Consider the following 12,840-nt stretch of genomic DNA (forward strand, 5'->3'; position numbering starts at 1 on the left):
ATTCTACAAAGATATTCTAAAATGGCCTGGACACATTTGTTGGTACCCCTTAGAAAAGATAATAAATAATTGGATTATAGTGATATTTCAAACTAATTAGTTTCTTTAATTAGTATCACACATGTCTCCAATCTTGTAATCAGTCATTCAGCCTATTTAAATGGAGAAAAGTAGTCACTGTGCTGTTTGGTATCATTGTGTGCACCACACTGAACATGGACCAGAGAAAGCAAAGGACAGAGTTGTCTGAGGAGATCAGAAAGAAAATAATAGACAAGCATGGTAAAGGTAAAGGCTACAAGACCAGCTCCAAGCAGCTTGATGTTCCTGTGACAACAGTTGCAAATATTATTAAGAAGTTTAAGGGCCATGGAACTGTAGCCAACCTCCCTGGGCGCGTCCGCAAGAGGAAAATCGACCCCAGATTGAACAGAAGGATAGTGCGAATGGTAGAAAAAGAACCAAGGATAACTGCCAAAGAGATACAAGCTGAACTCCAAGGTGAAGGTACGTCAGTTTCTGATCATACCATCCGTCGCTTTTTGAGCGAAAGCGGGCTCCATGGAAGAAGACCCAGGAGGATACAAAAAAGCCAAACTGGAATTTGCTAAAATGCATATTGACAAGCCACAATCCTTCTGGGAGAATGTCCTTTGGGCAGATGAGTCAAAACTGGAGCTTTTTGGCAAGTCACATCAGCTCTATGTTCACAGACGAAAAAATGAAGCTTTCAAAGAAAAGAACACCATACCTACAGCGAAACGTGGAGGAGGCTCGGTTATGTTTTGGGGCTGCTTTGCTGCGCCTGGCACAGGGTGCCTTGAATCTGTGCAGGGCACAATAAAATCTCAAGACTATCAAGGCATTCTGGAGCGAAACGTACTGCCCAGTGTCAGAAAGCTCTGTCTCAGTCGCAGGTCATGGGTCCTCCAACAGGATAATGACCCAAAACACACAGCTAAAAGCACCCAAGAATGGATAAGAACAAAACATTGGACTATTCTGAAGTGGCCTTCTATGAGTCCTGATCTGAATCCTATCGAACATCTATGGAAAGAGCTGAAACTTGCAGTCTGGAGAAGGCACCCATCAAACCTGAGACAGCTGGAGCAGTTTGCTCATTTCTGAGTGGGCCAAACTACCTGTTAACGGGTGCAGAAGTCTCATTGAGAGCTACAGAAAACGTTTGATTGCAGTGATTGCCTCTAAAGGTTGTGCAACAAAATATTAGGTTAGCGGTCCCATCACTTTTGTCCATGCCATTTTCATTTGTTTTATTATTTACAATATTATGTTGAATAAAAAATCAAAAGCAAAGTCTGATTTCTATTAAATATGGAATAAACAATGGTGGATGCCAATTACTTTTGTCAGTTTCAAGTTATTTCAGAGAAAATTGTGCATTCTTCGTTTTTTGTGGAGGGGTACCAACAAATTTGAGCACGTCTGTAGGTTGTTGTTGAATCACAAGCTAGTTTAAAGTATGCAGCTTGAAACATCTTTAAACCATAAATATTTTAGCAGCAACATAATGGTACTGTAATTACCACAACTAAAATCAATAGTGTCGATTCATTTATAAATAAAGATTTCACAGGCCGCGATCAGCACTAATCTTGGACTATCTAATGTTACCTAACTTAACTGATCCCCTTGCTTCCAATTGATCAGGTTCTTTTGGATGGGGGGTTGCTGCTCTTCAACTGCTCAATACTTGATGATGGTCTTGTTTTCATTACTCTAACTTGATCCAGCAATTTTTGACTGTATTCTGATAATGAAAGACCAATGGGATTAGGTGTTTGGCATATCAATCCATTAAAATTTTCCCCAGGAGCTATGCATAGTGAGAAACCTGATAGGTATTAGACTGCTGCAAAACTAAAAACCCCATACTAAAAATGCAGACAATTAAAAAATAGTAATTTTTTTTTTTTTTTTTTTTAGGAAACATGACAAAAAATGCAGTAGTTCGAGCCTTTTAAAATTCCCTAGGTTAACCTCATCCTTTTAGGCTCAGAAATTTACTGTTAGATACCAAACACACAGCAGAATAACACATATAATAATTTTTATTTTTTTGAAGGAAAAAGGCTGGTATTCGAGATGTAAAGAAAAAAAAATGTAACGCATCTCTAAATAAAACTACATTTTCCCAGTAAATAATATATTCATTAAATAATTAAGAACAGCACTGAAAAGTACCAGAAAGAAAATTCCATTCACCAGGGCTGCGGAATGAATACAGTGATTGTTAAATGTGCCGAGACTGGTTGCTAGGTATTTGTTTTAGTAACAGTAAGAAAGTTCTGCAGTCCATTAACGTGCACAGCGCCTTAAAAATCTATATTATTATTCTCATAATTAACACACCAACAAAAAGGCCCAATCCCCAAAAGAAAGCAAAGCTAAACAATATAATTAGTACATTCTATGCCCTAGAATATAGAGCCCAGTGAAAATCACAGTGGATAGGAAATGCATATAATAAAGCCAGGCCATTCCTTACATTATGCAAGAAGGAAGGATCTACATTCATGTTTTCCACAAAATGCCATTGGTGTTCAAACAAAACCTTAGTAAATAAGCTTTAGCAGTTCAGCAGTGTAGGTAACTCATTATACTGCAAGTCTTTCGGAGTTTACTTTTAAAGTTAAAATCTTTTTCTATTTTTTTTTTTTTTTAATTAAAAGTTCAGGTCTGGCAGATTGCATCCAACAGTAATGACCAAGTAGTTAGTGACTTTTTTTTTATCCTTTTCTTTTGTTTTGCATTAGCTTTATACATCTATTCTGCATTAACAGTGCATTGCACAAATGTACAAGAAAAAAATACTGGTTTTACACTATACATTTCTAAAATATTTACAGAGTAAAATAAGTTATTGGCTTTTTCATAATGAAAGTTGACGATGTACAGCACATCTTTTAATAATAATAATAATAATAATAATAATAATAATAATAATAATAATAATATACACACACACAAAGTCTCTACAGGCAGCTACTTTTTGGTTAGTATCAGTATTCATAACAGAAGCGCTATTCAGTGAATTGCATGGGTCCGCTGAACAGCAAACCAATTAAAGTTAACAGATATATTATTTATTTTACATCCCTGGGAAAGCCCAGTTTAAAATTACATGTTTAATATCCTAACATTTACACACTATACGGATGTTAGTTTTAATAAAAATAAATTTCTCAAAAAATATTCTTGCAGGGCTCTTGTTTTAAGCATGCAGAGACCTTATATGAACCAAAGACAATACAACAATCACATCTTCCATATATTCCAACTTGCACTCGTGTTACATATGACCCTTATAAAGAACACACAATATAATTTTGTACAATACTTGACTGTACAAGTCTTTCCACACTCAAATGAGAACAAGATTTGTATTTGCTGTATGCTTAATTATTTATTTTGGCTGGCCAATAAGCCTTGCAGGTCATTCAGCCAAAAGCTTCTTTCTTGGATGATTTTAGCATCATTCCACCTGCTTCCTACGCCCCTTTGCAATTGGCTCGCAACATTATTGCTGACTCAAGCTTGCTGTTGGCTTATCTTCAGAAAAAGTTGAAAATATGTTAGCCCTTATGGTCTTCATATTGCCTCAATGTATGCATGATCGTAGGTCTGGGCCTGTTGGCTTCTTCAAACATTTAATTATGCAGCAGGGATAATGGTGTTCAGGCTTTTGGCTTTCTTCAGTATGTGGTCAGTGGAAAGTGTAGTACAAATGAAAAGGTGTATTAATGTCTTGAGGCATCCTCGTTCTATTTTATAGGCTTAGAATCCTGTGCTGACGCCGGAGGTGTTGAGGAGCTTGGCTTGTGCCAGGGGCTGGTAGGACTGCACCATTCGCAGGGACTCGCGGATCTCCATGTTGAGTTCCATCAGCTTAGAGCTGGCCTCCGACAGGTCCTGGTTGGAGTACACAATGGCGAAGCTGCCCGTCTGGCCCAGCGTTTGATGGCGGAAGTAGATGTGCAGCAGGGTCTGGACTGCGTCGTCGTTGGTGTTACCAAAGATGTCATTTGGCCACATTGCTCTGAGTGAAGAAGAAACACATGAAGGCAGAGATTAACGTATCAGAAGCAAGCCTGAAATTAGAAACATGAGCCTCTGTTGAAAGAAACCTACTGCATAACCTTCTAAAATCACAATGTTATTACCCTGGATACTTCTGCTAAGAAAACCAGTGTTCCAAGCAAGCTTCAAAATAATGGAATCGGTATTTTAAGCATTTTTTTGTTATATACAGGACATATTTATTGTATATTTTTATACCTCGTGCAAATGTACTCAACAGACATACAGAGATGTACGAAGAAGAACGTCAGCATAGTAGGACTGTATGTAGAGATATATTTCTTATGTCACCTGCATGTTAGAAACAGGTGTGACACAGCGGTCCAGAGTAGAAAGTGCTACAACTGTTTTTTTCTTGCAACTTTAACAATAAACCAATACATACACTATATCACAAGATATTTTATAATGTACTGGAGCCATAATGATTATCGATGTTACTGGAATGTGCCGATTGAATCCACCCTGTATTTTACCTGAAGGTCTTGACCTGTGCTAATGCAGCCACAAACTCCTTGTTTCTCAAGGTCTCAATGAGCAAATGAATGGCAGTCTCAGTGCTGGCTTGTGCTGACTCAGGGATTGCAATCTCCTCATCACTTTTGTCTGCCGTGGCCTCCGCCTCCTTCAAACTGCTCTCCAGCTGGGCCAGCTCTTCAGACATATTTATAACCTGGTACAAGGACACACATGAAGTTTAATGAAATGATACAAACTGTGAGGGGCACTTGCACTATAAGCATTTAGCTAAAGGTTACAAGCAAATATATGAATTGGGGCCATGTGCATCCATTTCTGTCCAAGTACAAAGGTTTAACGATCCATTAACTAAGCTTTTATTTCTTCTGTCTCATTTGCATTTTTAAGCTGGCACACTGACTTAGTATAACAGTGCAGCCATAGGGTACAAAAATATAAATACAAAGACACATGAAATGTCTAGGATAAGAAGCCTAACAGTAAAATAAAACAGAACACTTGGATACATTCCTGTGAAGCTGGTTATGGTAACTGGAATCATTTATACCCAATCCACACTACCAGGGTAAATTCATTTTATTACAGAATTAAACTAAAGAAGGAAAAAATGGGCATGCCCCTCCTTGATACTACATTACATTTCTTGTATAAATATGCTTCATACCGGATTTGTGGTGTAAAGAATTAAAAAGTTGGTAGAAATGTAATAGTTCTAATATTGATGCCAATATGCTGGGCAGCCTGTAGAGCAGTTTAACTTTTAAAACTGTATATTCAGGAAACATAACCAGAAATGTACAGTTGAAGGGTAGTTGATAATGCAGCTAATTCTAATAGGAGGCAAGAAATAATTTAAAATCTTGGTTATCACTCCTTTAGTGTTTTAGTTTACAAATTGTGTTCAATAATAAAGAGCACTTTAAGGGTTCAATTGAATAACTGATGCCTACTATATGAATTCATGTTTTAACAGAAGAAAAGTGGGATTAATATAGGGTGCCTGCTGTCACCATGGATTTCCTGGTGCCATGGCCATGTGATTCATTTTGGGTGCTTGCTGTCACCATGGATTTCCTGGTGCCATGGCCATGTGATTAATTTAGGGTGCCTGCTGTCACCATGGATTTCCTGGTGCCATGGCCATGTGATTAATTTAGGGTGCCTGCTGTCACTGTGGGTTTCTTGCCAGGCTGTGATGACCAATTAAAGTTAACTGTCCCCTGGAGGAAAATATAATTTTGATCTTCTGATAATAAATTTCAACTCCACTGAAACTAAACGCTTTAAAACCTTCTCCTCTTGGAGTGAAGTTTTCTGCATTTCTTAACCTGTAACTCTATTTTGAAAGCAATTCCCGACTGGAAATACAAACTAGTGCAGAAAACCGAGGAGTGCCTGTATGAACCTGGGAGTTCACTTCTAATTGTGGGAGCTCGGTGTTACCTCTGCCTCTCTCTTGACAGCGTCAACACGACTGATCAGTTTACAGTACGCCTGAAACAGCAGCAGCAGCTGGAAGTGCAGTTTGTAGAGCCTCCGACACAATTCCAGCTCCTAAAAACAAATCAGCCATTAAAGAAGCAGTCTATTACTAATGTATTCATAATTTAAATTGTTTTATTAATAAATAATAATAATAATAATAATAATAATAATAATAATAATAATAATAATAATAATAATAATAATAAAACACAATCCAGATTAATGAATGCCAGCCTTTTAGCATTAAAATGTGTAGAATTAAAAATGGTTACTGGTTAATTGCAGGGAAAGAAATGTCTAAATGTGCTAGATGAAAGTGAAGCTGAAACTAGCTAAGACAAGCTAAAACTACATCAATTACAGGTTACAGCAGAGACTAAAGACATGGAAATCATATTTGCAGCAGAGTATTTCACAATTATGATCAAAACAGACTGAAAACACTGTATACTCATAAAATGGATGCTGGGTAAAAAATAAAAAAAAGACATTTCAAAATGAAATGTGGGTAAAAACTTTGACCATGCAAAAATGAATTAACAATGGATATAGGGGAATCTCTATTATTTTTATTTCAAAATGTTTGATGCATTACACATGCTTGTTTTGATGCACTGAAGAATTGTATTTAATAAAAAGCATGTGCATGAGCGATGCAACCAGGGGAGACCCTTTAAAAGGGAGGATACTCCAAGCCAACATTTTTGGTAACTCCATTAATCAACAAGAAGAAAACATTTATGAGGTAATTAAAAAATAAGGAATGCCATGTTAATGCAACACTAAGGGTTTAGACAGGGCTAGCGGATCATACAGAGCATACAGAGTTTCGGTATGACATGGTTGAACAGTGGTCTGCGATGGAAGGCACAGCTGCATCAGAAACATGGACAGAACACGGATGAAGGTCTGCTGGAGTCTAAAATTCAAGAACCACTTACTGCTAGAATTTCCATTTGCTAAGCAAGATGATGAGCAGGTCACAGAAACACAAAGAAAGAAGAAGATCAAGAATTAGTGAGCTCAAATTCTTAAACCAGGTCAAAGATGTTCCAGGTGAATGCCGAGAGGAATAAGCTACAAGGGAGAACATCAATTTAATTGAAAACACTGCTGTTCTCTCATTAAAGTGACTGTGTTTACCATGCATATTCTTTTTTTGAGGTTCCTCAAAAATCAAAGGGACAGTATTACATCTACTCTCAGGATGGAAACTACTTCAAAACAGATCACACAGAGTTGTGGAATTTTCCTGGTTAAAACATGTTTGACCATTTTAAAAGAAAACAAATTAGGTTCTAAGCTCAGTTCAAACATGGTTTATTGTGAGCCTCGTCATGACTGGTTGAGAAGGACTGCAGCTTACTTTTAATTTTACTTCAGTTTTATTAATATAAATGTAAACTTACATCAGGTGTTGCAAGAATGCCTATTTATTATATCTCAAGTTTCACTGGGAGATAATAATATGCTGCTTTAACAAGCACCAAGCTATTTTTTTCTAGCAAACATGAAAACTTACATTCCGATTCAAAGGACTAAGCATTATACTGTCCCTTTGCACAATATTAGTAAAGTTAGCATCAAGTGGGCTTTTAGCCAGCATGCAATTCTACTTTTTATTGGGTCCATTTTTCACACTTAATATAAAATATTCTTAAAAGGCCAAATACTTAATACAGAGTAAACACGTCTAGAACACACATACACTTATTAGATTTACCTCAATGATCTTTGGCTACAAAAGCATTCTATTAATATAACCAACTAAATTAATAGTATTGGAGAGTTTCCTTTGATTTTAGTCAGACTGCAACTCTGTTTAAAGTTGATAAAAGGAAAAGTATATCAACAGAAAGGCAAATCAGAAAGAAATGTCAATTATATCTGCATAAAATGACACACACCACAGAGTGACAGGGACCATATGCAAGCTCTTTCAGCTGAAATTCTGTGTTGAAAAAAAAATACATCAACCGATCTGCATAGACATTTTTGATCCTATACACTTTGTGATTTACAATAGGGAAGCTTCACAACTTAAGAAGTCGTTCTCTGGCCATCAGTCTACCACAAAGTACATACATACATTGCTGTATGGCTATTCCTATATGATGAACTTTAAGATTTCTAACTGATTTAAAACAAGCAATCTGATCCGTGTTAATAAAACATCGATATGGGATTTTGTTTACCTGGGCTTCTGTGTTGGGCCTGTGGGTTCCATCTTTTCCACCAAATGTTATTTTACAGTTACTTAACCACTGCAGAAACACAAAAGGAAAAGTATGTATCAAACAGTGAAAAGAATAAAGTGATCTTGCTTGCTTTTTTTGTGAAAAGATGATTAGCAACATTAGTGCCTTTATTATTGCTAGTATTTATATTCACTATTTTGGTGCATTAGCAAAAGAGTCTGCTTTCTGTTTTTCATCGGGGGTCTAGTAGTGTCAGAGCTGACATGATCACTGCTCATTATTCCACAGAGCATATGTATGGATGCTTGCCAGGGCCCTGCTCTAGAATTATATTCTGATTTCCAGACACAATTAGGAGAACATTCTGGCTTGACTGCTATTATAGGTCTAATGTACATTTTACAAGGGCTCGTAAGCAGCAAATGTATTGACAAATACCTTGATTTATTTTACTTAGGTGAAACTCGACCACGTCACAGAAAGTGGCAATGCACTATGAAATAAATGCTTTTAGTTAAGTTGTACTCAAATACAACATGTCTTTGTGGTAAAGTTTTAACTTAAAGGTGTGTTGTGTGATCTCTATTGAAAACTGTAGACTATCATCACCACAACACATCAAGTTAATGTGCCTTTACAGAAAACAACTGTTGTGATGAAATGACTTTGTAATGAAATGACTTTGTAATGAAACACCCTAGTTTTAACTCCACAGGGTAAGTTATTTTCTACAGCGTTATCCAGACAAGATCTTCATTCTGACCTTTCCTTAACCTCTGTTTTCAGTAGAAGCAGAAATAGCGGAGTGTAATGCAATTTCCTGTGCAGTCAATTTAATAAAAGCAGTGTACTTAGTGAATTAAACAAGCCTGCTTGCATACATGGGGAGGAGTTCAATCCACCTGACAGAGTGGTGTCTGATTCAATTAGTGACACGAATCCTAACGTCCCTTTTAAATCTTGTTTTGCATCATCTGACAACTTCTATTTTTGCTGCAGCTCATTTGGTTAACAAAGCACATGTAACCCAAATGGAAAATAACTGCCCATATCTTTAGCTACCTTATGACATTACTGTAGATGTCTATTTCAAAGGGCTGACTATTCATAGAACCAATGTCTTAAGCATCTGAAAAATACTGAAATACACAAAAGAATACAAAAATAATCTGTAAACTATTGCCCAAGACAAAAAAGCGAATTAGAGGATAGTGACTTTCAAGAACTTAAGATAAATTAAAGTTATTCAATCCCACGAAGAAAGGGCATAACTCAAAAGATATTTAAACTGTTTGGAAAATGATTTCTCGTAACTGGTGATAGGGTTCTTCAAAAGAATATTAGTTTATGGATTTCTTCATTAAGAGCATGCTTCACCAGACTTTTCCCCGATTTTGACACCTACCTGTTCAGCTGCTTCCCTTTTGACATTGTAAGTATCAAGGTGTTCTTGTAGTTCTAAAACACTGAACTTCAGTGTCTCCAGCAACCCACACGAGACCAACTGGAATGGAAAAAAAATTATTCTATAAACCTAAGGGCTCCAGACAAACTTTTCTCTTATTTTTTCCTCAAATTGTCTTAAAATCGAGGGTATTTTAAATTGGAAGGAATATGGTATATATTTTTTAAATCACTGCATAGCAAACCCATCGACACATTTAACACTGAGGGTAATTGTGTATATGTACAAGCTGACCCGGTCTGATATCGTAAATACTTTCAGTGTCTTGTATTGAGGCAGGACAAGAGGGCTCAAAAGACACACATGGGTTTCTCTTTTATTGATCTTAACACTGGCAGATCTAAACAACGCCTCTGTTTTGATCATTGAAATAGGGTTGTTTTGTTACCAAGGTTATGAAAAAATCAATCATTAAGCAGTAAATACAAGTCTCTACAGCAAATGTGTCTTAAATACGCTATAGAGTATAATATTTTAGAACCACCATTTAGATCAACTGAACAGATAATTTTGAGGTACAGTAGAAATCAGGAAACAATTTTCTTTATTTAAATTGTATTCTATACGATTTTTGTTTGTGCCAGTTGTAAAATTGTCCTGTTAATATTTTCTTCCTGTTCTACAAGTTGACTCCTACAGTATAATTATGTAAGATGTACAGAGAACACACAAAGTTGCAATGGGTTAGAACCCTGCTGAATAAAATACACAGACTTATTTAAACTTCCTCAAAAGATAATCTTTCAAAAATGTTACAAGCAATAGCTCGAACTCTCTCATCAGCTCTTTTGTATGCCTCCAAAAAAACACAATGACTGGTTTACACTCTTACAGGACAGCAGTATTTTTCACGAAGGCCATCACTTACAGTTTCAGCATCCACAAAGACAGTGGGACACTCTGAGGAGGTCATCATCACTTCCAACGAACTTCGGAACTTGGCCCCGATTCGATGCAAACGCTCGCCCAGAAAGCTGGCCGAGTCATTCGTTATGGATCCAAATTTTCTTTGAATGTTCTGTGTTTGGAAAACAAACCCACAAAGAAGGTTCATATCCAGTTCTATTTAACTGTAGCTTTAAAATGGTAATATTTCACTCCAGTTTGGGTAAAACAAAAAACAACAATATTGGAGGGACATTCAATACTGGACAATACTGGACTATACAACGGTGAACTCATTAAAACAATTTTAAATAACTGATGTCAAGCAGTTTGCTATTTAATGAAGTCTCAGTTTTGGCAGTTCCACAGTTTACTCTCATTGCCTTAGGCACATGCCTATTATAGTTCACAGTGTTCGCTGTATATTTTCACAGTGTGTTTGTTTAATGCTCACAAAGTCTCATTCTAGAGCCTTTTCTGACAAAGCATTTACAGTTAGTATCCTCTTTTGTCAGAACCTCTAATAAGTTACAAAAACAGGTCTTTATAGCTTTAATTTGCCTTATCATGCAGAAATAGTTGCACACTGTATGGTGGTATCTCCTAGTATTTTTGAATGTACAATTGGGGATGGTTCTTTAGAATGTTTTTGGAAAATTCTACATTCTACAAAAGGGAAAACTGAAGATTCAGGAAGACTAGGGTGTCAACTCTGTAACACTGGTTGGTACAAATTTAGGATATGTCATATACAGAATATAAATTCTCCATAAATTGTCACAAATGATTGTGCAGGAAACCATGAAACCATATGATCAGAATATATACTGCATCAGGTTAATTAAACTTCAAAATCACAAACAAACTTTTTTTTCAGTAAAAACAAGTTTAAATTACTGTGAGTTCGTTCTGCAATATTAAATATACCACAGCAAGCACATTGTCATATAGTTTAGATATTTTCATTAGCACAATCTGAGAGCTAAATTTAGTGAATTGTGTTTTTTGTTTACTGCAATCAAGTAAGCGGCAGTACATTTCATTTTTAATACCCTTAATTTGTGTTGTTTTCTCCGCAGTACACTTTCTAATTAGCAGACAGTCCCAAGTATTTCTGAGCGTTCTACTTTCATATTTCTTAAAATGGTCAGTTTGAGAAATAAACTTTGTTTTCCCTGCAACAGCTGACCCTGCTTTAGTACAAAACTCACGCTACATTACTGTTTTTCATCATGGAAACAGTACTCGTGCCTGCTTCTTTGGCTGAAAAGATATTATCTGCTTATCATCTAATTGGGGAATCTGCTCCGCAATTAAATCATCCTTAAACTCCTGACAGTAAACAATGTAACTAAATCTATTATATCTGTGATGCATGATGTTTCGTGTCAACTCAAAACTTTATTGAGGCACACTACGATTTAACTGGGGAAAGATAATGTTGGTTTATTGGAGCTCACAGATAACTTTTTTCAGCTAGGTACGGTAACCTTTTCACTTCCTTGTTTGTTTAATTCTTGTGCTTTTTGCTGCATTACAGCCCTTCGTTAATTATTTTCTTCATTTTAAGTTTCCAGGGCATTTTGTTAATGGCCTGTATGCAACACACAAACCTTAAGTGTATTTTTATTTTAGTTTTTTGCTGTTCTTGTTCTACATTTCTTAAATGCAGCAACATTTCTACACAACAGTACTCACACATGTTTGGTCACCATCACAACTGCTGCATGAAACTGGGTTTCCTGTATTCTGCTGGTGTTAACACAGCACCTCTCTGCACTTACAAGCATTTATATCCAATCAAATTGTCCTTCTCACACTTCAGTTTATTAAAACATGTAATATGCAGTTTATATATATATATATATATATATATATATATATATATATATACACACACACACACACACACACACACACATATACACACACATATACATACAGACCGACGTCGTAGCTCAATTATAAATATTGACAAATGCTTTTAAAAGGGAGAGGCAGCATTTTTGTGCCTAACCTCGAAAAAACCATTTTAGGTCGCAGACTGGAGCCCTGCATCATAATTTCTCGTTTCTCTGTGATTCAGTGGTACAGACAGATTGATACATTACGATAGTGCGATTGAGGGAGTATTGTGGTTGAGGAATCATGTCATCATAAAGAATAACTGCCGGTGTGTACCACAGTTTGAAAACCACTGCTATAGACTATTGCCACAATTTTCAC

At 36.3% G+C, this 12,840-nt stretch overlaps 1 protein-coding gene across 13 annotated transcripts in view; it reads right to left on the reverse strand.

Moving 5' to 3' along the window:
- Positions 1-2,054: 2,054 nt before the first annotated feature.
- Positions 2,055-12,840, reverse strand: part of LOC117409200 (protein furry homolog-like) — a 207,520-nt gene continuing 196,734 nt past the window's right edge. For 10 of the 13 annotated variants that reach the window (XM_058997432.1, XM_058997427.1, XM_058997395.1 and 7 more), the window contains 7 exons: positions 10,598-10,747; positions 9,670-9,768; positions 8,262-8,330; positions 7,008-7,025; positions 6,025-6,135; positions 4,578-4,774; positions 2,055-4,060 (listed from right to left, as the gene is read on the reverse strand). In XM_058997432.1, coding sequence (XP_058853415.1) covers positions 3,799-4,060; positions 4,578-4,774; positions 6,025-6,135; positions 7,008-7,025; positions 8,262-8,330; positions 9,670-9,768; positions 10,598-10,747 — 906 coding nt within the window. In that variant the 3' untranslated portion in view covers positions 2,055-3,798. The remainder of the gene's footprint in view (positions 4,061-4,577; positions 4,775-6,024; positions 6,136-7,007; positions 7,026-8,261; positions 8,331-9,669; positions 9,769-10,597; positions 10,748-12,840) is intronic. The other 3 variants (XM_034014855.3, XM_034014845.3, XM_034014856.3) reach the window with 1 other exon arrangement.

The sequence above is a fragment of the Acipenser ruthenus genome, chromosome 2 (assembly GCF_902713425.1).
Source record: "Acipenser ruthenus chromosome 2, fAciRut3.2 maternal haplotype, whole genome shotgun sequence".
Taxonomy (NCBI): domain Eukaryota; kingdom Metazoa; phylum Chordata; class Actinopteri; order Acipenseriformes; family Acipenseridae; genus Acipenser; species Acipenser ruthenus.